The following is a 26,348-nucleotide window of genomic DNA, read 5'->3' on the forward strand; positions in this document are numbered from 1 at the left end:
TTAACAACCAGCACCGGGCTCTGTGCCTGGTCCTGGTGTAAAAAATACGGGGGACAAAAGACGTAGGGGTCCCCTGTATTTTTCACACCAGCACCGGGCTCCACTAGTCAGAGAAATAATGCCACAGCCGGGGGATACTTTTATATTGGTTCCTGCGGCCCTGGCATCAAATCACCAACTAGTCACCCCTGGCCGGAGTACCCTGGAGGAGTGGGGACCCCTTAAATCAAGGGGTCCCCCCATCCAGCCACCCAAGGGCCAGGAGGGAAGCCCGAGGCTGTCCCCCCCATCCAAGGGCGGCGGATGGGGGGCTGATAGCCATAGTGTAAAAAAAAAGAATAGTTTTTTGTAGCAGAACTACAAGTCCCAGCAAGCCTCCCCCGCAAGCTGGTACTTGGAGAACCACAAGTACTAGCATGTGGGGAAAAACGGGCCCGCTGGTACCTGTAGTGGCCCAACCCACCTCTCCGCCCCACTCCCCCTCTCTTTTCCAATCCCCCTCTCTGCCCCACTCCCCCTCTCTTTCCCAATCCACCACTCCGCCACCCTCCCCCTCTTTCCCAATCACCCTCTCTGCCACCCTCCCCCTCTCTTTCCCAATCCCCCTCTCTGCCACCCTCCCCCTCTGTGGCCCAACCCACCTCTCCACCCCCCTCCCCCTCTATGCCTATGTGCTACATTGTATCTTCAGTGCGCTGCCTGACTGACAGTTCAGGCGCGCACAGCCAATCAGGAGTGCCATGACGTGGCGCTCCCTGATTGTCTGAAGGGACCCTTTTTGACAGCAGTCACTGGGGGTCCCGCCAGTCGGGGAAAGGGGATCCATGTGTAAACATGGATCCCCTTTCAGTGCGTGTTCCGGGTAACCCGTTTTTTTATTTTGCCAAGTACGTGGATTACAAACAGAAGAGGACCGATCTACACAGGATTTTTTGTGAGTATAATTTTTATTTACAGGTACCCCTGGATTCTACTGGAGAAGAGAACCGACTCTTCATGTCAACATAGGTAAGTCTGTATGAATGTAAGTGTGCATGTATGTAATAAAATTGTACTATCACGGTGTGTGTGTTTTGTTTTATTTGGGTATTTTTTTGTAGTAGAACTACAGGTACCAGCGGGTCCGTTTCCCCCCCGCATGCTGGTACTTGTGGTTCTCCAAGTACCAGCTTGCGGGGGAGGCTTGCTGGGACTTGTAGTTCTGCGACAAAAAAAATATTCCTTTTTTTAAACTATGGCTATCAGCCCCCCATCCGCCGCTCTTGGATGGGAGGGACAACCTCGGGCTTCACCCCTGGCCCTTGGGTGCCCGAGGGGGGGGGGACCCCTTGATTTAAGGAGTCCCCACTCCTCCAGGGTACCCCGGCCAGGGGTGACTAGTTGGTGATTTAATGCCAGGGCCGCAAAAGTGTCCCCCGGCTGTGGCATTATCTCTCTGACTAGTGGAGCCCGGTGCTGGTGTAAAAAATACGGGGGACCCCTACGTCTTTTGTCCCCCGTATTTTTTACACCAGGACCAGGCGCAGAGCCCGCTGTTGGTTGTTAAAATATGGGGGACCCCCTGTCAATTTTTTCCCTGTTTTTTACAACCAGGACCGACTCAAAGAGCCCGAGGCTGGTTATGCTTAGGAGGGGGGACCCCACACAATTTTTTATTCCAGTTTTTAACCCATTCTGCACTGCTCACAATGCACACAATGAAGCCCTGCACGGATCTCACAGATCCGGCCGGGACTCCTTATGTTTTGTCAGGCAGTGTTTTACTCATCACTCCCGTAAAACACTGCCTGACATTACGAATCACATAGACATCGAAAAAAACGAATGTTGAAAATTCGGCAGCTTAGTAAATGACCGTATCAGGATTCAAAAAGTTGCAGTAAAATGCACCCGATACTATTCGAGATCAAAAATGGCTAAAACACGAATATTAGTAAATATACCCCAAGGTCTGGGAAACTACCTTTGCTATCGATGCATCAGTATAGCGTCTGTCAAAAAAGACAGTACTGCCGGTTCCTGGGGCTACGACCTTAAAGAAACCCGCAGACAGGAAAATAGAAACTACTTTAAAATCTATTTATGTTGCAGCGGGGGCCTCCCAGAGGTCTGTTATTGCAGGTTGTTGGGTGACACATGCCATTCATACTTGGGCTGATAACATCCAAGAGGGCCTTGCTGGGGACAAGTCCCTGGCTGATATGATGATACTAATTCAGCACATACAGGAGTCTGCTCACTTCTTCTGTGATACCATCAAAGGTATTGCGGTAATAAACGCCCGTACTGCTACCATGGTGGTCTCCACACACAGAGTGTTGTGGTTATGTCAGTGGGTGGTGGATGCGGAGTCAAAAAAGAGTGTGGAAGCCTTACCCTTCACACGAGATTGGCTGTTCGGGGGGGGGGGGGGGGGGGACTGGATTCCTGGATTTCAAAGGCTACTGCTGGTAAGTCCACGTACCTCCCCTCGGCTGCTCCACTGGCTAGACGTTCCTACACTGGACGCCGCGCTTTAAAGGTAAGGCGCGAGGTGCCTCAAATGCGGCACAAGGTTCAAGAGGTAAGTCTCGTAAACCTGCTACCTCCGATTCCCTGGAACAGGATGTCAGCTATGCCTCCTCCAAACCCTCAGCATGACGGTGTCCCTCCACTTCAGGGGGACCTCAGGGTGGGAGCTCGTCTGAGATTATTCGGCTTTATCTGGAACAGCTCCTGTCAGGACTCCTGGGTAAAAGATCTAATCTCCCAAGTCTACAAGCTGGAATTTGGAAGTCTTCCACCTCTCAGGTTTTTCAAATCGGGTTTACCAACTTCAGAAACCATGCGGCTCATGTTGCAGGAGGCCATTCAAAAGTTAGCCCAGACCCAGGTCATTGTTCCTGTGCCACCTCAACAACAAGGCGAGGGATAGTACTCCAGCCTTTTTTGTGGTACCAAAACCAGATGGTTCAGTGAGGCCCATTTTGAACCTCAAATCGTTAAACCCATATCTGCGGGTTTTCCGGTTCAAAATGGAGTCTCTGAGAGCAGTGATCTCAGGTCTGGAGGATGGATAGTTCTTGGTCTCCCTGGAAATAAAGGATGCTTACCTCCATATACCGATATGGCCGCCTCATCAAGCTTACCTCAGGTTTGCTCTGATGCAGGAATATTACTAGTTCCAGGCACTGCCCTTCGGCCTATCCACGGCCCCAAGGGTTTTCACCAAAGATGGCGGAAATGATGTTCCAACTCAGGATTCAAGGTGTGAACATTGTCCCCTACCTGGACGATCTGCTGATCAAAGCAAGATCGAAGGAAGTACTGCTGGACAGCATCTCCTGCACTACATCCCTGCTATCACACCACGGGTGGATTCTGAACTTTCCAAAGTCCCACCTGTAACCAACACAGCATCTCCAGTTCCTTGGGATGATCCTGGACATTGTGGCTCAGAAGGTCTTCCTCCCTACGGACAAGGCGAACGCAATTCAGGAGTTGGTTCTGGTCATTCTGCAGAAGGACCGGGTCTCGGTACATCTCTGCACCCGTCTGTTGGGGAAGATGGTGGCCTCCTTCGAGGCCATTCAATTTGGTAGCTTCCATACAAGGATATTCCAACTGGATCTCCTGAAGAAATGGTTGGGTTCACATCTGCAAATGCACCAGGTCATACGTCTCTCACCACAGGCCAGGATCTCCCTCCTGTGGTGGTTGCAATCCTCCAACCTCTTGGAGGGGCGGAGATTCGGGATACAGGATTGGATTCTCTTGACCACAGATGCCAGCCTTCGGGGCTGGGGAGCGGTAACCCAGGGTTCAACAGCTCCAGGGCCGGTGGTCACTCCTCGAAAGCCACCTCCTATAAACTTACTGGAACTCAAAGTGATCTACAATGCTCTGCTACAGGCAGCTCATCTGCTCCAAGGCCTGGCCATTCAGGTACAGTCGGACAACGCCACGGCTGTAGTTTATGTCAGCTGGCAAGGTGGAACAAAGAGCAGGGCCTGCATGAGGGAGGTATCCAAGATTCTCCTCTGGGCCGAACAGAATGCAAGGGCAGTGTTGGTCATATTCATTCCAGGAGTCGACAACTGGGAAGCAGACTTCCTCAACCGTCATGACCTCCATCCAGGAGAGTGAGGTCATCACCCTCAGGTGTTTCAACTGATAACAGATCTGTGGGGCTGCCCACAGATTGATCTGATGGCCCCTTGGCTCAACAACAAGCTTCAGGGCTATTGTTCCAGAACGAGGGATCCTCTGGCATGGGCAGTGGATGTGCTGACATCTCCATGGGATTACCAGCTAGTGTACCTGTTTCCTCCGATTCCGTTGCTCCTCAAGGTTCTAAAGCGAATCAGAAGAGAGGGATCTCAGGCGATTCTCATTGCCTCAGAAGGCCTTGGAGGGTTTGGTACGCAGATTTTCTGGAGATGGCCATAGAAGACCCCTGGCCCCTACCGCTAAGGGAAGATCTTCTCCAACAAGGACCATTCATCTACATGGACTTACGGCGGCTATGTTTGACGGCATGGCAGTTGAGCGGAACCTTCTAGCTGAGAAGGGCATTCCGGGAAAAGTTATTACCACCATGATTCAAGCCAGAAACCGGTTACGTCAAAGCACTACCACCATATCTGGAAATTATACGTTTTCTGGTGTGAGGGACGAAAATATCCTCCTGCGGATTTCAACCTGGTGCGCTTTTTGCATTTTTTACAGGCTGGTGTGAATATGCGCCTTAGGTTGGGCTCCATAAAGGTTCAGATCTCGGCCTTATCCATTTTCTTTCAGAAGAAACTGGCTGCTTTGCCTGAAGTCCAGATTTTCCTGCAGGGTGTCCTGCACATCCCACCTCCGTTTGTGCCACCAACGACACCGTGGGATCTAAATGTAGTTTTGTCCTTTCTTCAGTCCTCTTTGTCTGAACCTCTGTCGGTGAAGGACAAATACCTTAGGTGGAAGATGGTTATGCTCCTAGCCTTGGCTTCTGCTAGGCATGTCTCCGAACTTTGTGCTTTGTCCTGTAAATGACCCTAGAGCGGATCTCCGGACTCGACAGCAGTTCCTACCTAAGGTGGTATCAGCATTCCACTTGAATCAGCCTATTGTGGTTCCGGCGGCTTCAGCCTCTTCATCAATTCCTGAGTCATTGGATGTGGTGCGAGCCCTGAGAATTTGTATCAAGAGGACAGCTGCTGTTAGAAAATTGGATTCCATCTTTGTGCTGTATGATGCTCTCAAAAAGGGTCGTCCTGCTTCAAAGCAGTCCATTGTCCGTTGGATTAGGCTTACTGTTCAATAGGCCTACGCTTCGGCGACTTGGCCTTTTCCTCGGTCTGTGATGGCCCACTCCACAAGGTCTGTGGGTTCCTCCTGGCTGGCTGCCCGGGGAGTGTTGGCCTACAATTGTGTCGGGCCACTACCTGGTCAGGGACAAACACATTTGTCAAGTTTTACAGGTTTGATACCCTGGCTGCAGAGGATGTCCAGTTTGGACGTACAGTGTTGCAGGCGTCTTAGCACGTTCCCACCCTGTTTGGGAGCTTTGGGATGTCCCCATTGTACTAAGGTCCCCAGTGTCCCTTATGGATGTTAGAGAAAAGAGGATTTTAATTACCTACTGGTGAATCCTTTTCTCGTAGTCCATAAGGGATACTGGGCGGCCGCCTCTGTGCTGTGACTTTCCTGCAAGTTTGTTCTTGTGTGAAGTTGTTCCAACAGCTGTTACTGTTGTGTTTTGCTAGCGGTTGCTAGCTCATTGTTGTGTTGTGTGCTGGTTCGTTAATCTTACCACTCATTTTTTGTCATGTATCCTCCTCTCAAGTATGTCCATCTCTTATGTCCTGCAGCAGCGCTGTGTGTGCAGAAAATGGTGCCAAGAAGCCTCTGGTCCCGCTCTGAGGAAGCTCTGCCCCTTACAATGTTGCCAGAGCTATACTGATATTTATACTGGCAAATATCCCCAAAGTGTGGAAAATAAGGTACAATCACCTATTTTCACTATCGCTGCCAGTGTACGCGGGGAAGGGGTATGGGATCACCGCCAGGGGCGTCCGTATGCCCACCTCACATTCATGCCACACATAGGAACCAGGTCCCCCCCCTAGCGGGGTCCCCGGTTGTCACTCACCGCTCTGCAGTCCTTCGGGCTCTGTACTGGGGGTGTGCGGTGTGCTGCGGGGGTGTGCGCGAGAGCGCAATGTCTGCGGTACACTGACCCTCAGGACGGTTGTCCTGTCAGCGGGATCCGACTCAGCACCACTAAACGAGACCGGTGTCAGTCCACCCCCAGTGTCCCTCGGTGCAGGTAAGCTGTTGCCTAAACAGCTTACTTGAAAATAACAAACAGAAACTAAACTGAAGAAAAACTCTCTGGAGCTCTAGAGTGTGCATCCTCTCCTGAGGGCACAATTTTCTAAACTGAGCTGTGGGGGAGCGCATAGAGGGGAGGAGCCAGCACACCCTGTGGAAGAAGTTTAGAGTGCACCGGCTCCTTTGGACGCCTTCTATGCCCCATTGTACTAAGGTCCTCAGTATCCCTTATGGACTACGAGAAAAGGATTTACCGATAGGTAATTAAATCCTCTTTTTCGTACTTTACGATCCACGTGGACTCCAATTGGGAATGGTAACCTGTGCCGAGCTCCGTGGTAGCGGGGCGAGGCACCTTGCCCGAAGCATGGCGAGCAAAGCGAGCCATGCGAGTGGACACGGTGCACTAATTGGGATTCCCGGTCACTCTTAGAAGAAAACGGCAAAAAAAACAACATGTTGACCTTTTGTCATGTCGACCTTGCTCATGTCGACCTAATGTTTGTGTCGACCTATTTTGGGTGTCGACTTAGTTACTGTCGACCCATAGTGGTCGACCTAGACATTGTAGACCTAAGTGTGGTCGACCCTATGAACCACACCCGTATCCCCGTATCACTCTTCTTCTGTCTTCTGCATACCTACCACAGTTCAGTGAGCAGATAGAATAAGTTAATCAGATGTTTGGAACAATACTCGCAAAGCTTCAACGGGAGGCAGTTGATAGACAGACAGTTAAAAAATAGACAGTCATTGGGTCGACACCATATGGTCGACAGTCAAAAGTCCAACAGTGTCAAAAGTCCGACAGCCAAAAGTCTGACAGTCAAAAGGTTGACAGGGTCAAAATGGCGACACATATTTTTAGCGATTTTTCATGCTTTCACAAATTTTTATTTCATTTACTAACTATGTCACAAACTATTACCTTTAGTAACCTTATGGTGAGCGAAGCGATCCTGCAAGGGGCCGAATTTGAACAAATTTGGGGTAAAATTTTTTAAAAACACAATAACAAAAAAAAAAATAGTGTCGACATTTTAACCCTCTAGACCAGGCTTTTTCAACCAGTGTGCCGTGGCACACTAGTGTGCCGCGACCAGTTGCAAGGTGTGCCGCGGAGCCAGAGCAGCTTCCTGCACCGTCAGAGTGAACTGTTGGCCCGGGATCTTCTTAGAGGATCAGTCGTGCTCCGGCCATGACCTATGCCTTGAAAACGATGTGATATCATAGGTCACAGCCGCCACATCTCACCACCCAGCCAGCCCACCTGCCTGCATACACATCTTCCAGTTCCCGCTTGCATACACAGCTTTCCTTGCCTACCCACATCCACACCTGCCCGACCGCCCGCTGCTCTGTATTCGCAGAACTCCACTATGAACAACCCCCATAGTGCACGGTCGTGTGAGATTCATCTGTGCTTATACTGTGGGCAATTATTCAAACACGGATAAAATCAAACTGAGGGTCATTCCCATTAAGGTTCTGCGACTGCCTTCTACTGTTTACAATTAGTGTATACTATTGTTTATTTCAGAGTTAATAGATACCTCAGTTTTATATGATTGTTATGCTGTGGTCTTATCATTTTTAATTGTTATATGTATTTTAGTTTTGTCTAATAAATTGTTTTATATACTTTTGTGTACATCATTGGCATTAAGCGCTGACCTGGTAATTTTCTGCATTTGTTTTGTTGTTGGAGGAGGCTGGCTACCTCCTCACCAGGTGGCAGCTAATCCCAGTGTGTAAACATACACAGTTCTGCTCAGCGCCATAAAAACCTTTTTTTTCTTTTGCTTGTATGAACAACCCCCGCCACTGAGGGACAGGGAGGAAGACAGCTGATAATAATATTTGTTATTTTATTTCTCCTGTGGGGAACAATAGTATTTCAATAGGATTTATGTGGGGAGAATAAGAACAATGTGAAAAATTCATGTGGGGAGCAATAGGATTTATGTGGGGAACAATGTGATTGTTTTTTCTGTGTAGGCCAAAGTATGTGTAGATTTTTTTTTTATTTTTTTTACTGTGAGGGCCAATGTGTGTGTTTTTTTTTTTTTTTCTGTGGGGAACTGATGGTGTGCCTTGGCAATTTTAAAATATTGTTCAGTGTGCCGCGAGTAAAAAAAGGTTGAAAATCACTGCTCTAGACTATTTGACTGTCGGACTTTTGACCCTGTCGGAGTTTTGACCCTGTCGACCTATTGACTATCTATCTTTAAACTGTCTAACTTGTATACCACACCACAATACAAATGGGCATAGTTATTAGCAACCACTGTGTTTGTGTATAAATACTCTGTTCCCAGTTGCATTGATTTACTAATTATATTTACCATTCATAAGTATACCCATCCTCCAATTCTGGTTATCTGTTGATTGCAACTTTGGTTGAACAGATGTTCCTGCAAACTGCCCCATGTTTGATTTTGACAGTCAGTGGCCACTATTTGGATAAACAAAGGTCATCTTCTAGTAGCTGTTCCCTTGTGGGGGTTATGTTGTGGGAATTTATCCCTTATCCTGTGGACTTGGAAGCAGCGGTTCTGCCAAGGTAGTGACAGTGGGTGGCAGCTATTTTTCTCATCCGTCAGCCCACAGATTTTGTACCATATGCCTTTCCTTAGAGCATGCTCATATCAGCATACCACCCATTGGGGGTCATTCCGAGTTGTTCGCTCGTTGCCGATTTTCGCAACGGAGCGATTAAGGCAAAAATGTGCATGCGCATGGTACGCAGTGCACATGCACTAAGTATTTTAGCACAAAACTTAGTAGATTTACTCACGTCCGAACGAAGAATTTTCATTGTTGAAGTGATCGGAGTGTGATTGACAGGAAGTGGGTGTTTCTGGGCGGAAACTGACTGTTTTCTGGGAGTGTGCGGAAAAACGCAGGCGTGGCAGAATAAAATGCGGGAGTGTCTGGAGAAACGGGGGAGTGGCTGGCCGAACGCTGGGCGTGTTTGTGACGTCAAACCAGGAACAAAACGGGCTGAACTGATCGCAGTGTAGGAGTAAGTCTCGAGCTACTCAGAAACTGCTAAGAAATTTCTATTCGCAATTCTGCTAATCTTTCGTTCGCAATTCTGCTAAGCTAAGATACACTCCAGGAGGACGGCGGCCTAGCGTGTGCAATGCTGCTAAAATCTGCTAGCGAGCGAACAACTCGGAATGAGGGCCAATAACTGGTAGCAGCTAAGCACAAGATTTACTTGCATGCTGGTTAACACGGCACCAGACCTCATATGGGATAAGACTGATACTGCACTCTACTGTGCACAGCTCTGCTTATCAGGACCTCTGCAGATAAAGCTTAATATTTGTTTCCATTCTATAAGAGGACCTTTTGCTAGCACAGTAATACCCCTTTCACATCGCACAAATAACCCGGTATCGACACGGCATATTGCCGTGTCGAAACGGGTCAGTGTGCGATGTGAAAGGTCCGTTGCCGATTTAGCGGGTCGCCTGACCCGGTAATTCAACCCGGTAAAAAAGAAGGGTTTTACCCGGGTTGATTACCGGGTCAGGTGCGGTGTGAATGGGAGCCGTGTCGATGCGACACGGTTCCCATTCACAGCATAGGCAGAGGCGGTGCAGGAGATGAGCTCATCTCCCGGCGCCGCCTCCACCCCCGCCCCTGCTGCTGCTGCTCCCTCCGTTGCTATGGCAACCGACCCGGTATATTGCCGGGTCGGAAAGCCAGCCACAGAGCGCAAATGCCGGATCCCACCCGGTAAGGACACGTTTCTCTTACCGGGTAGGATCCGGCATTTGCGATCTAAATGCAGCATTAATGTGCTGAACACCAACATGTTTTAGGACATATTAGAAGCTGGATATGTCCTTCCAGCCACTGGCAGGAAGGAATTATGGAGGTAATTCCAAGTTGATCGCAGCAGGATATTTTTTAGCAGTTGGGCAAAACCATGTGCACTGCAGGGGGGGCAGATATAACATTTGCAGAGAGAGTTAGATTTGGGTGGGTTATTTTGTTTCTGTGCAGGGTAAATACTGGCTGCTTTATTTTTACACTGCAATTTAGATTGCAGATTGAACTCACCACACCCAAATCTATCTCTCTCTGCACATGTTATATCTGCCCCCCCTGCAGTGCACATGGTTTTGCCCAACTGCTAAAAAATTTCCTGCTGCGATGAACTTGGAATTACCCCCCATGTTTCTTAAGAAGTATTTACTTCAGTTTACTGTTTCCCCAATTCTTTGGTCTGAAACATTTGCCTAAGTCTACCTCTTAGTCAAATTATTATACATTTACACAGAAAAATGGCTAGTTATATATTAAAGACAGGCTACAGTATGCCTCATTGGATAAAAGTTAATAAACATGGCTGATGGTAAGAAAGACACTAGTTCTTTATAACTGCTGCAATATTAATAAAGTGCACAGAAAATGGCACAAAAATGTAATTATTGAGTTAATTTTGTTTTAATTTATAGGCAAATGAGGAAATTCAAAAAGCCAGTAGAGGAAGTACTGCTTCTATAATCATTGCTCTGACTGATGGTAAGCTGGCTGACCAGATTCCTCGGTTGACAAAAATTGAGGTATGGGATACTGTTTTTGTTTTTTTGGTTCTTGTATGTGCCTAGGTGTGTGCAGCATATTCCATTAGGTTGTGCATCTATGGATATCTAGGGCGGGATGTACTAAAGCAAAAATGCGGTAAAACCCCCGAAAACGGGGGTTTTACCGCATTTTCATATTTACTAACACCCTACCGCCGCGTTTTCGGCGTCCAGGGTATCGCCATCTCTGTATGGCGATAAACTATAGAAGCCTATGGGCTTCTTTTCGTCGACCGATGCAACCCGCCGACACCGTCGACACCGCCGCAGACACCGACCCCCCTCCCCCCCAGCTTACCTTCCTCCATGATGCCCCGGACCCGGAAGGTAATCTCCTCCTCCCCCTAGCAACGCAGCCGGACGTCCTTCCGGCTGCAGGGGGGAGGAGGAGGCGCCGGGGGCAGCCTGCTGCTGCTTCCCGGCATCTAGCCTGTGTGGGGACCCCATGGAGGTGACGGAGACCCCCCGCAGACCACCTAACAGGTATCGCGGGGGGCCTCCGTCACCGCATCGCGATGTTGATCGCATATGTTAGTACATACGCGATCAACATCGCTGCGGTAACCGGCGAGGTGCGGCGATGTATGTTAATACATCCCGCCCCTAGAGAGGAATACTCTGCAATGCAAAATGGCACCAGAGGAGTGTGCCTGTCACCATCTAGCACTGTTTTATGTCCTACCCATATCCTAATATGCCCCATTATTACAGGATGCATTTAATTTGGCGGCTGTCGGGATCCCGGCGGTCAGGATACCAACATCGAATTCCCGCCAGCCGACAATGCCGCCAGTCGGAATCCCGACGCAACAAGACTATTCCCACTGGTGGGTGTCCCCATAGAGTGGTAGTAGATCCTGTGGCGAGCGTAGCAAGCCACCGAGCCCACAACATGGTGAGCGCAGTGAGCTCTCATGGAGACTCTTTGCGCTCACCTTGTTACCGGCATTCTGGCGGGCGGGATTCCGTTCTGGGGACATGGACAGCTGGCATCCCGTCCGCCGGTCAATCATACTAATTCCATTAATACATCCAACTCCCTTATCTCAGTAACCTATGACCTGGCCAGCCAACTCCTTGCTTCATTATGTCGCTCATACTTATAATGATAAACATTAATTCTCCCAGGCAGGTTCATATTGGTAATTAAAAGTGGCCTTACATGTGGGCAGCAACAGAGATGTATCATGCCGGAAAGCTATAGCAGCAGCACCCCCTACCGTATAGGGGCGAGGCTACATGTCAACAAACAGGCATCGCAGACATGTGCCATTGGGCCTGGGGCTAATATAGCCTTGCTCCCAGGACAATATATTTGATGTAGTATGTTCATTTCATTGCACTACACTGCACTGCCCCATCCTCAGCTACTCTGAGAGTGGAGATAATTTGGGTGTAAAGTGAGTGATAAGATGCTGCTGTGTTGCTAGGTCTTCAGTAGGTGTCTCTGACACTTTCAGCTTATCAGAATGACAGTGCCAAAGATCATTTTGCTGGGAGCATCTCACATTAAGGTGTGCCTGGGCACATCCTGCACTCCTATGCATATGTGTGGTGTTTTACCATGTGACATTGTCATTTTTACCATGTATTTGCTACAGGCTAACAAAGCTCGAGGAATGGGAGCAAGAGTTTACTGTGTTGGAGTTCTGGATTTCAAGTATGACCAGGTGAATAGAATATGAAAATGCAGGCATTATGATTACTCAGCAACGTAAATGTATTTCCTTTCTTTTACAGTTCAACAATTCAATACAATACAATTTATTGTCATCGGCAAAAGAACAAGTTTCACAGATGAAATTACTTTGTGCAGATACAGCAATTACAGTAAAATAGCAATATCCCTAATAATAAATAAATACATATACTGTACATATACAATTCACATGTTCAACATTTGTACTGCTGTTGGGAGAAAACTGTCATGTAGACGCCCAGTACGTGCCCTCAAAAACCTTTTTTGAGATGGTAATAGCATAGAATTTTAGGCATTTATTTTTTTATTAACAGTTTCTTATATAGCGCAGCAAATTCCGTTGCGCTTTACAACTGGACACAATGATAAGACAAAACTGGGTAACAACAAACAGTCTTAGAGGTAAGAGGGCCCTGTTCACAAGCTTACAATCTATGTATTTGTGTACTAATGTATTCTAAAACAAAATCAGATTTTGCAAACTCTTTGGTAATTTGACGTAATTATCACATTAACTCACATGCAAATTAGCTTAGTCTTATCTATCATCACTTTATATATTTTTTCAATTTATTAATATATCCCAGACTTTAAGTAATAGCTTTCAGGAGGCAAATTGCTGCTTCATATATTTGCTCAAAAATTGAAGGCAAATGATCCTCTTGACTAGGGGTATTAGTTGCTTATGAGCATGAGGGTCCTGATTCAGAGATGGACACTGTAGCACAGCTGCTGCTTTGTACCCTTGGCATGGCTAATATATGCTAATGCCGTTGGAGGAGTCTTGTGTAAATAGACCATAGATGCCGACATTCTGGCTGCCTCTTCTGGGAGGAGGCAACCATATCGGCCTGGCGTGGCAAAGGGAGGCGTAATGGGGAGGAGCAGGGGGTGTGGTCAAGAGATAGCGTCATCGTGGCACTACACTATGCCGAGATTAATGGCATAGTGGGGCAGTCGGTGGGGTCATTGCGTCATCGCCACCTCTGTTTCGGAGGATACTTGAGTGTTTCCCCAGGGGGTACAGGGGCTCGGCTGCCGGCCGGAAGACTTGCAAAATCTTCCAGGTGGCCGGGAGCACCACTCAATTTTTGGGAGCCCCCCGGCCATTCCGGAAGAGTAGGTAAGTATGAAATAGACGCCTCCTGACGGCTTCTGTGATCGGCTGCTGCAAAGATGCAGCATTTGATCACCCTGCGTGAATATTGGTCATCTGAGTGACCTGGAGCTAGTAAAGCTGCGTCCAAGGACTCCAATGTATTCCTGCTTTCTGGACAGCACCTTCTCTGTCCCCAAATGGGCGCGGCATGTCAACCATACTGCTGCTTAGGGGGCACTATGACTGTTGCCACAGAGATCTGCACATGTGTAGTACAGATCCTGTGCATGCACAGATCTGAAAACATCGGAGATGTACTCAACCATTGGGTTTGCGTACATCACTGAATCTGGCCCGAGATAATTGTTCTACTTACAGCAATGCTAGATGCATTGCAAAACTCATGCATATACTGTAAGGATTTATTTTCTTGTTTTTATTAAAACAAAATAACACAAGACCAATGTAACAATACAGTATTTGCTGTCTAAACACTTCATTTTTTCCCCCTAAAGCTGATAGACATTGCTGACTCAGAAGAACATGTGTTTCCTGTTGAAGGTGGATTTAAAGCTTTGGGAGGGATCATTAATTCAGTAAGTATCACAAAGGAAATGCACTGGTTGTAAATTTCTGAATATAGTAAGTTAGTTTTCACAGCATAAGTGTAGGTTTAATAACTGCAGCTTGGGTAGATTTATCTTCTCCTGTAGTACACACGTCATCTACCTCACTTTAAAGAACAAATAAAAGGTTATTTTGAGAGGAAGCAGCAAGTGGACTTTTACCTTACACTTGCAAAACACATTGGTATGTTTTTCGATGGGAAAAAAAAGAACTCTAAAGACTCTGAACAATGTCTCTTGATGAATGTTTCAGTATGTTAACTCCTGTATGCTTAATGCAAATTTCTGCATCCATTTTTTATCCTGTATATAGGCAAATGTTAATAGTTTCTCCTGTCCTGTTGCTGTTTTAAAGTATGAGCTTAATGAGACTAGTATTAAAAATACAATAAAAAATTATAAAATCCAATAATCTAAAGAATTTACAATTATAAAATAATGTTGGAGGATTTGAGTCTCCATACTGTATGTGACTACAGCCTATGGCTAGTGGTTCACATAGGCTTTATGCACCTGCATGTATAGTTTGGCATTTATATTCGCCTTGCTTGCAATGAACGTTTAATGGATGTATCTGCACTTGTGTACAAAGTACTCCATGCTTACACAACATGCCACTCTCAGGCAAATAGATGGTGTTCTAAGATGCTGGGTTCTATGGGCTAAGATATGCTAAGTTATCTATTGTCACAAGTACCCATTGATTTAGCTTGAGCTGCAAGTTTTCATTCGGATAGACAGCTCTTGCTATATACTACCATCTAAAATTCACAGAATTGTGTTGTGCTGCTTTTTTTAGTCTGCACATGGTTATGGAAACCCTTAACTGGCTGTGACATTATCCATCTGATCTAGACTTTTCAACCATTTACCTTTTTCAGTTACATTTTCTGCTCGATTATTATTATTGCTATTACTGTAATTCATATTTATAGCAGAATATTAGGTAGAACTTGTGATGATTATTCACTCATTCTGTTTCCTATCCAGGCATTCCTTTCAAAAACCCTGCTTCAGACTCAAAAGCACACCCTAGGACCAATTTAATCAGTAGTCAATTAATCTAACATTTAATGTGCTATTAGAATGTGGGAGGATAATGCATGGGAATAAAACAAAATGCTCTCAGAGCTCTAGGTGGACGCAAGCCCAAAGCCCTAGACCTGCAGGCAACAATGCCAATCACTGTGCCCCTGTGCCACCCTCATTTAGCTGCTATAGGACTTCATTATTCCTTTTATTTCTTCGGTTTGCTTGCATTAAACTTTGCACAGATGTGTCCTTCTACATCATTGCTGTAGTCACGCCCAGCAGCCCCTCTCAGTGAGCTAGGACCTGTGAGACTCTGCTAGCGTCAGACATCTTTTTTGCTGAAAATGCATCTTAGTCAAAATATGATGAGACTAGGATGCACCAGTATGCAAATATTTTATATGTGTGTGCGACTGAGTCTCTAAATCTATATAGGAATTGTCACGATGCAGTGTATGAGTTTTTTTCCACGCCATCTTCCGTTAGGCTTCGTTTACACACTCAGTCGCACACAGATATACAAGTGTTGCATATCAAATTAACCAGCACAGTTTTTCGGGTAAAAAGATGTGTAAAGCCACTTAGCGCTACCCGGGTTAAGTAGGACCTGGCAGCTCACTCACACCAGACGTCTCACATAGCGTATTGAGTCTAGCTGTATGAAACTAAATCTGCAGCTTCATTAATAAACATGTGACTAAGACGTATTTTCTGCAAAAAAAGATGGCCGACGCTAGTAGAGTTACACGGGACCTGGTGGCTCACTCGCGCGAGATATCTTGTGCTACGTGTCTTATTTAGGTCATACATATGATGTCATGTCTGTATATGGTTTATCTTGAGCAAGTGGGATGTGCAAACAATACTTTAGTGTAATGGTAAGCTCTAAGGTTGGTAGTAAGAAAGCTTTGCATCTTGTTTACCATATCTCTATTCCATTATATATTTATCTGAAACTTAGAATTAAAGTTTAGATTTGTGATTTTTATTGCACAATAATTTAGATTGTACTGTGTATAAATTGATCCTATACAACCAGCATCCAGAGCAAACAATTGCCCCATCTCATAGTTAGCATCTTTCCGTCCACAGCTGTTGTCACTGAGGCAAACGTTGCATCATATCATAACAGAGAAAAATGGCTTTAGGATTGCAAAGATTCCCCCTCGCCCTTCCCCCACCCTTCATTATTTTAGCTTGATTAACATTTTGTTTTCTTGCTGGAGATTGTGGTTATGAGAACTTCCTCATGTGATATGCAAACTTCCTGTGGACCAATTTGTTAAAAGAAAATATATTTAATCTCAATTAGTGACATGGTTATTTTTTCATAAATTACACCATCATACAATTTTGCGTTTATAAGTATAAATGAGAACTGATTGTGTACTTAATGCTGAAACATTAGGTAATGCTGAAACAATGTCTTAAATTGAATTAAAATTAAAATGTATTAAAAATGGCAAAGTAACTTTACTTGACATATCTACAAAGATTGTACATTGTAAGGGTTGAATCTTATTGCAGCATGTGTTTCTTAAGTGATGAATAGAGCCCACTGTCAAATATGGGAGGAATTTAATTCATTACTAAAGTCATAAAATGCATACAGTATGGAACTGTCAGGTGCACTGTCAACCCAAGGTGCACAAGATATCTAGTAATGTTTGACTACCATACTAAGTGGTATATGCACTGCCGAACATCACTGTGGTACATAGCACTAATTTGAATACCCCCATTAGCATCCAATTAGAAGAAGACACTGCACTCATCATCATTGAAATAAATCAATACTTATTTTCAGAGCAGGCGTAATACATTATTAGACAGCAGATAGCACTAACATTCTATTACCAAGTCATGATAAAAACACTGGTGGTCATTCCGAGTTGTTCACTCACTAGCAGTTTTTAGCAGCCGTACAAACGCTATGCCACCTCCCACTGGGAGTGTATTTTAGCTTAGCAGAAGTGCGAACGAAAGGATTGCAGAGCGGCTACAAAGTTTTTTTGTGCAGTTTTAGAGTAGCTCAATACCTACTCAGCGCTTGCGATGACTTCAGACTGTTCAGTTCCTGTTTTGACGTCACAAACACGCCCTGCGTTCGCCCAGCCACGCCTGCGTTTTTCCTGGCATGCTTGTGTTTTTTCGAACACTCCCTGAAAATGGTCAGTTGACACCCAGAAACGCCCACTTCATGTCAATCACTCTGCGGCCAGCAGTGCGACTGAATAGCTTCGCTAGATCTTGTGTGAAACTACATCGTTGGTTGTAATAGTACATCGCGCGTGCGCATTGCGCCGCATACGCATGCGCAGAAGTGCCGTTTATTTTCCTCATCTCTGCACAGCGAACGAATGCAGCTAGCGATCAACTCGGAATGACCACCACTGTCATTTAAGATGTGTATTTTGTATTGGATTTTAAATCCCACAATTTACTATTTCATACACTCATTTATCCTTTAGCTGAAAACGTGGATTCCTTATGAATTTTCAGACAATTTTCAAACCTTAAATACTGTATTTTGCACATGTAACCCTTGTGTTTGTCTAGTTGATCTGGCTCTAATGAGCGGTTTATTATAAGTAGTACACTGATGTATTTTTGAATGCATATAATGGCTGCCCAATATAGCCACAATGTCTGACACCACTCTGAAAATCTAGTAATTTCCACTTACATGAACATATACGAGTATATGGGCATTTTGTTTAAACCTATTTTACGGGAAATCACCCGAAAAGTCTGCAAAATGTAAGTATCCCCTGCATGTATTCTCTTATATCTGCTGCAGTTTTCTTGTTTCCAGTCGCAATAGAGACCCACATAGGTTTTTATGGTGGCTACTATATTGTGAGATTTACCAAGCTTCAGAATGCCAAGCTCCGGAATACCATTAGCCATTGTAGCCTATGGGTTACATATAGCATAATTTACTGGGAGAGGGATCTTCAGGATCTCTCCCTGGTGGATGACCGGTGATACAGTCACTTTACTTTACAGATTGCAGGTACAGGCCCCATTTCACTGCATGTGATCTTTAATACATCTGGGTAGAAATTAATTTGTCATTGCTACGAATAGCGGCAATATGAAATTCTATATATTGGGTATAAAACACGATAAATACTAAATGGGTCCCATATTCACTTACACAAGTACTCCGATGTAGACTGAAATTACATTTTCATTTTAGATTTCTAACAAGTTTAAATCTGTATATTATTGTAGCATTTTAAACTCTGGATGATGCAATAATTTTAAAAATAATGAATATATTTTCCACAATTCCACATCTTGCAGGCCAAAAGTTACAGTGTGTTAGAGTAAATACCCTTTATTCAACATTGAACATGTTTGATAATAAACACAGTCTCCTCATTAATTATTAACATGTGGTCAAGGACTCTTCGTTATACTTTTCTTGTTTTCACATGGAAAAAAAGTAAACCTGAAATTGGTATGTATTAACTAACAAATTTGGCAGCTCTGTTACCAAAATCTTCTCTTTTTTAGATTTTTTTTTTAATACATTTCTACGGTAGTTCTACGGTAGTTCTAAATGCATCTCCTACACAAATAGCAAGTTATTATTATGAACATTCACAACTGTAATAACTTTAGAATACTGTACCCTTTTATCAGAAAAGTGACTTTTCTTAAAATCTAAGAGTATTTGGCTACTACTAGCTTAGGCTGGTGGCAGCAAAATCTTGGGGACAAAAGGGTGGGGTCCCCTGAAGATGCTACTACCAGAAATAAGCTTTTGCCAGCCAGGACAAGGAGAAACACAGCATTGGGTCCACTCGCCATAGTGTCCAACCAGCTCTGGGCCTGTAAGAATGGCACTGGATTCTATATGTTGAAGGCCATTTTGATTGGTTAGAACCCCATTTTGGCAGCTTTTTTCTGTTCTTTCATTCACCTTTACCTTCCCTTATGCTCCTTAACATGACCTCCAGTATACTTGATTGTCTATTGTACAACTACAAATCTAACTTTCTCTCAATTCAGTTCTTGACAGTACAGTAATTGGGCTTTTGCCATCAAAATTACACTGAGTCTGCCCTCACAAAAGTAATACAGTATATACTCGAGTATAAGTCGACCCGAATATAAGCCGAGGCACAAAAACCTGGGAAAACTTATTGACTCGAGTATAAGCCTAGGGTGGGAAATGCAGCTCTACCCGTACACAGCCCTCATACTGCCAGATATGCCCCCACAGTACCAGATATGCCCTCATAGTGCCAGATATGCCCCCACAGTGCCAGATATGACCTCACACTGCCAGATATGCCCTCATAGTGCCAGAAATGCCCCCACAGTGCCAGATATGCCCTCATACTGCCAGATATGCATGCCCCCTCAGTGCCAGATATGCCCTCACACTGCCAGATATGCCCCCACACAGTGCCAGTTATACCTCCACAGTGCCAGATATGCCCTCATACTGCCAGATATGCATGCCCCCTCAGTGCCAGATATGCCCTCACACTGCCTGATATGCCCCCACACAGTGCCAGTTATACCTCCACAGTGCCAGATATGCCCTCATACTGCCAGATATGCATGCTCTCTCAGTGCCAGATATGCCCTCACACTGCCAGATATGGCCCCACACAGTGCTAGTTATACCCCCACAGTGCCAGATATGCATGCCCCCTCAGTGCCACATATGCCCCCCCAAGTGCCAAATATGCTCCCCCAGTGCCTGCTATAACTTACTCTCCGCCGCTCCCGCGTTGTCTTGTGAAGGAGGGACGCGGAGGGCACAGCGCGCGACTCTCCTGTGTCCCTCCTGCGTCTCCGGCGGCCGCTGTGGGTCTGTTAAATTAAGTGACGGTTCGTGAGCCAATCAGAGCTCATGAACGGGTACTTCTTTTAATAGACCCGCCGCTGCCGCCGGAGACGCAGGAGGGACACAGGAGAGGCGCACGCTGTGCCCTCTGTGTCCCTCCTTCCCACTGCACTGCACTGCCAGCACTGACTCGAGTATAAGCCGAGGGGGCTTTTTCAGCACAAAAAAAAGTGCTGAAAAAGTCGGCTTATACTCGAGTATATACGGTAAATGATCTACATATAGCAATGTCTATGAATAACTTTTGTTTATTCACCCAGCTGGACATCTCTGCCTCTTTCAACACCATTGGGCAGCATCTTTTAAAGCTCACCCTTTACTTAATTCTTCTTCATGACACAGCTCTTTCCTGTTGACTTCATACAATTTATCTATTAATTCAGGATCTCTCCCTGTAGTAATAACCCCTATTGCACAGGTACAATAGTGGTTATTACTACAGGTAGAGATCCTGAATGGGGTGAGCAGTAAAATATGCTGAAGGACCCCATGCTGCTCTGTGCTTGGATTTCTGCATTTATCACAGTACACCTCTTCTCATAGCAAAATAATTAGCTTCAATCTCTAGTAACACTTCTAAGCCAATGACACTGAAACCTAACTCTATCTCTTTACTATAGTTTGTGACCAACAGTTTTTGTGCTATTTCTACATGGATGTCCCAGCCCTTCTTATAGCTTAACAAGTCTAAAGCAGGACTTATCATTGTCATTAACCCTCAAATCTCCTTTACTGTCAACCCTGCTACAATTTACCCAGCTTTTCAAGCATGTTGTTTTATGGTGCGTACACTCGGTGCGATTTTGGCTTATGGCCGATATCGGCTAGAAACTGCCTGGAGGCATGAGCCTCCGCTCTAGCAATATTGACCCTGCCTGCACAGTCTGTTTTTTCTTACGATGCCGATTCCGCTGGAGCGCGCATCGGCATCACAAGAGCATACACATGGTGCGATTTGCACTAACTTTTCTTTTGATTTTGACTTTGTAGTCAAAATTATAAGGACAAATCGCACCGTGTGTACAGGGCTTTAGTGTCACTTTTGCCTTTAACCTAAGCTTTAGTCCTCATATACAATTCCATTCCCAGCTCTGTCTCCTCAGCCTGAAATATTGCTAGAATTAGTTTTTTCCCCGAGATATAATCAAAATTTTAACCATTATCTCTTCATCTCCTTCCTTGAGTACTGCAGCTTCTTCTCATACAGTACTTTCTTTTCTCTGTTTTGACTAGAGAGGCCAGTACCCGGGCTGTTTTTTCAATCCTGGGATGTGAGATTTTGAAAAATGCTCCCAGGATCCTGGGATTGATGGTGGCACTGGCAGGCAGCAGCAGGACTCCTCCTCCTCTTGTCTTTATCTCTCTCCCCCCACTCTGTCCCTTAGTCTTTACCCCCCCCCTTGTCCCTCAGTCCTTACTTCTCCCCCCCCCCAGTCCTTATATTTGTCTCTCTCTCACCCCTCTCCATCCTTATATATATATATATATATATATCATCCCCCCCCCCCCCCAAAGTACCGGCCAGGAGTCACACTCCCACGCCTCTGCTTGTGCACTTTGCTTCTCTCTTCACGGCTACCTGGACTGCTGTGTGTGAGCTTGTGAGACATTACTGACCGGCGTGGGGCAGCCAGCATGACCTCTGATGTCATGTAGTGCACAGCAGTTGGGTCAGGGCATCTGGACAACATCTTAGCGAGTGCTTCCCGGCATAAATAACAACAAAAAAATTCCGCAAACACTGATCTCGAAATCCTGGGATTGGAAGCTCCAATCCCGGGATTCAAATGTCACTGATTTAAGGCCAAAATCCCAGGATCATGCCGATCCCAGAATTGGCGACCCTAGTTTTGACCTAACTATCATGGCAAGACTCATTACACTCTTTCCCTGCTTTTCATCATACCACTCTGCAAATTCCTACACTGTCAACTTATATACTTCAGAATTTTGGGAAAATGGGTCAGCCACATCTACAAAGTTTTCATTAATAGCCCACGCCTTTATATAACTCAATTATTGTCTCAAAATACTTTCCTTATTAGCATTTTAGGTCATGCCTCATCTGCTCTCTGATAACCATGTCTTCCATGCTGATATCCTTGCCATGCCCAATCAGACTATTCCTTAGTTGCTCTCTTCAAAGAAACCTATACCTACCTACTGTCTGCTTTTGAAAGCTTTCGGGGCTCCTGCCGCTTCCTCATGACATGTCCTGAGGAAGGGTAAGGAGCCCCGAAATGTTACATTGACAGAATAAATACGTTTTGGTGAGATTCACTTGAGTATTGTCTCCAGAGTGCCGCCTCCCTCCAAATTATATATATATATATATGTATATATATATATATATATAGAGAGAGAGAGAGAGAGAGAAACACAATAGTATCTTTATCTCGCACCAACCTGGGAGCAGCACAACGGGAGAGATCTTTGTTGGGAGACCTCAAAAGCATACAAGAAAAACACAAAATTCCCAAGTGCGCTAAAGTGAAACGTAATTACACAATTCTTCTAGTGTTCGTAGGAATGTAGACTGGAGGATGTTTAAATCTGGGGACCTGTAACAGACACCCCTCACCAAATAGTCACCCAAACAAGAGGCCAACAGGCCAATTAGTAAAAAGTTGTTTTAATAACATACATTTGAACATATACATTTTTTATATACAGTTCAAAATTTTAAATTGTGTCAATAAGTACAACCAAAAAGATACACAACCAACACGTTTGTTGGATGGACTTTAGATACTCTCTCACCTTTTACAAGGTGCGATCTCGAAAGGGAGTATTTTCACAAATTAGGTTGCGATTTTCTGACTGACAAACTCAACGCGTTTCGTCTTATCGACTTCATCAGGGGTGGCTTGTTTGGGGAAAAAGGAAATGATGTTCTATTTGAAAGAAACTACTAATGTAAATTGGGAAAAATGTATATACAGTATGTGGTATGCAATAAATACCTACCAAATATGGAAAAAAGGACTAATTTGCTCTTGATGAGTTTATATACAAAGGGTCATAACCTAAAAAAATAAATAAATATATAAGCCCATTCTTAGGTGTATTTTTTGATGGAGCTACTAAGATATTTTCTATTAATAGTATAGATGGTAACTAGACATACCTCAAATGTAAAATTGATCAGAATCTCCTATATCGAGACTTAGTGGATGGAACTCTTATATCGGGGCTCCTAATTGGAGCTTGAATGATGATCCCACTTAGAAGTGTATTCTGTTAAAATTGGTGTTTTTTTGCAAACTACCTAATGGAAAGGAAAGGGAAATCCAATGTGGACCAGTTTTGAACAATTTTACCAATTTACCACCTAGATGGTAACTAGACATACCTCAAATGTAAAATTAATCAGAATCTCCTATACCGAGGCTTAGTGGATGGAGCTTTTATATCGAGGCTCCTGATTGGAGCTTAAATGATGATCCCTCTAAGGAGTGTATTCTGTTAAAATTGGTGTTTTTTGCAAACTACCTAATGGGAAAGAAAAGGAAATCCAATGTGGACCAATTTTAAACAATTGTACCCCCTCTTAAATTCTATTAGTTAATCATGGGAAATAACATACCTTAAAACTAATAAGACATAGTTCCTTATAGAGTCGCCTAGGGAAACTATTGATTATAGTCTCTTAGGAGTGTTGACAACCATATGTCGGCGTTTTTGCAAACTGCCTAATATATGGGGAAAAAAACAATATAAATATATATATTAAAAAAAGGATATACCTGTATATATGAAATAATTAAATCTATATGCATACCTAAGGTGCGGTATCCAACTCTTATAATGAAGACTATTTCTAGTTCAGATGTTGATCCATGTAAAAATGAAACTCTGAAAAAGCCAATGCTGATTTTTAGTGAAAGGTGTGTCAGTCGTTGAAAATCACTTTCAAATATATATATAGGTGTACATACCAGGAATTATGTGGCTGGTTTGACAATCACGGCACACCAATACTGAAAATCGTTACTTGCCCTGGTGCCCTCCCGGGTCTGTGGAGCCCCAATACACACAATGTTTTCAAGGGTGGCACTCACGGGTCTTAATGCAGAAGAATAAATGACTAGCAGAGTCAGTTCAGTTAGTTTAACGTTTCGGTGTTCACCACCTTTATCAAGAACTCCACTTGATAAAGGTGGTGAACACCGAAACGTTGAACTAACTGATCTGACTCTGCTAGTCATTTATTCTTCTGCATCAAGACCCGTGAGTGCCACCCTTGAAAACATTGTGTGTATGTGTGTATATATATATATATATATATATATATATATATGTAGCATGTAATGTCCGGCACTCCCCACACGCAGCAAAAGCAATTCGCCGGGTGCCCTCCCTTAAGTGAATATGCAAAGAGTTTCAGGCGGCACTCACGGACTCACTCACAAAAGACCGGGGACCCCCAAGTCTGCTTACAAAGCAGACTTGGGGGTCCCCGGTCTTTTGTGAGTGAGTCCGTGAGTGCCGCCTGAAACTCTTTGTGTATATATATATATATATATATATATATATATATAAAACTGCTCTACAGTACGCCAATCGTAGAATAAGGATACAGGTCTCGCAAGAAGAAAAAAATAAAAATATATCGTGTACACTGTGTATCCTAGTAACAAATAGTGATGAGTTACCAATTTTTGTTGTCAATATCTGCTCACCTATTTTTGATGAGATTTTGGTTTCTTTCTTCTATAAATTGTATATATATTCAATTGAAGTGTTTAAAGAAATCATTCTCTTCCATCTGTTTTTTTTTTTTTAGTCTTCCATTTCTTTTTTTTAAATTAAACATGTAATTGGAAATCAGCTGGCATTTCAGCATTCAAATCAATAAGTCAAATAGCTCACAATGGCCCTCATTTAGAAGTGGTTGGATTTGCTATCACTGCTTACGTTGCTTACATAGAAGTAGCAGTGATAGCTCTAATATGGTAATGCAGCAGGAGCAATGGTAATGAGCTATGGAAATATGGTAATGCAGTTCTAATATGGTAACGCCTCCTGCATGCATTACTGATTTGAACTGCATCCTAGGACACAGTATCGGATCATCTCTGACACCATCTGCGGCTCCGTGACCCATGTGGGTGTGCAAGCCGGCCACCGCATTTGCTACACAGAGGCCAGGAAGTATTCATCCTCAGATGGAGATCCTGGCCTCTTCCCTTCTACTCAACGCCGGTGACATGCATCTGTTTTAAGAAACGGTGGCTGTTGCCACCTCCTCCCCAGCCCCAAACGGCATCAGACTGTCAATCGGCATCAGACAGTCAATCTGATGCTGTCCCTGCGTCCACTGTTTCAGACCCATACTGCACATGCACAGTATGGGTCCAGCACATGCGCAACGTACAGAACATCGATACTTTGTAGCATGCGCCGCAGATCATTCAGGATCTGATTGAGGGTCAATGTCCCAGAAGAAACAATATTTGGTAAATGGAAATAATAACAATGCAGGAAATATTTCTATGATGTGTTCCTTCTGGTTTAAACATGCACATTTTGTAGTAGGAAGTAGGATGCTATAGCCAGTTTTCCGATACTCTGATGAGCTTCGGACAGAAGCATGTGATGAGTGGGAAACATCACAATCCTGGCTTTGGATGGAAATAGCATTTCCATCAGATCAGGAACATCAATGGTTGCCGGCAATCAGTTTTCAGTGACGAGTGTACACTAGATATTTTTCTTACTTTCTTGTTGATGGACCTGCACCAAAGATCTTCTTTATACCAATAGAAATAAACCGTGTAAACAATTTTCTCCTAAATCTCTGTTTCCTAGTTACTACGGAAATTCCCCTGTAGTATGTGTCACCACAATAAGCATCCTGGTATACTGAAAATAGCCGCATAGTGTGTTGTCGTGGCATATGTTCAGTTTGCAGATGTTTGGCATCGATTTTAAATAAGTCATCTTTTTTTATGTTAACACAAAGAGAAGAAAACATTTGCTTTCTACAGTGCATCTGTGAGATTTGTCCACATTTGTGGATGGATGTAATGAAGTCCGAGATCACCGGAGGTGTGAGATGCCTGCCGATCTCGGATGTTTTTTTAAAGGGCCAGTCACTTAAAGTGATTGCCCCTTTAAAAAA

The 26,348-nt window shown here is 44.4% G+C and overlaps 1 protein-coding gene across 2 annotated transcripts in view; it reads left to right on the forward strand.

Annotated features, from left to right (window-relative positions):
- ANTXR2 (ANTXR cell adhesion molecule 2) overlaps positions 1-26,348 on the forward strand; it is a 341,722-nt gene that overhangs the window by 110,438 nt on the left and 204,936 nt on the right. For both annotated transcript variants that reach the window (XM_063919961.1, XM_063919962.1), the window contains exons 6-8: positions 10,773-10,880; positions 12,503-12,571; positions 14,215-14,295. In XM_063919961.1, coding sequence (XP_063776031.1) covers positions 10,773-10,880; positions 12,503-12,571; positions 14,215-14,295 — 258 coding nt within the window. The remainder of the gene's footprint in view (positions 1-10,772; positions 10,881-12,502; positions 12,572-14,214; positions 14,296-26,348) is intronic.

Source organism: Pseudophryne corroboree, chromosome 1 (assembly GCF_028390025.1).
Source record: "Pseudophryne corroboree isolate aPseCor3 chromosome 1, aPseCor3.hap2, whole genome shotgun sequence".
Classification (NCBI taxonomy): Eukaryota; Metazoa; Chordata; class Amphibia; order Anura; family Myobatrachidae; genus Pseudophryne; species Pseudophryne corroboree.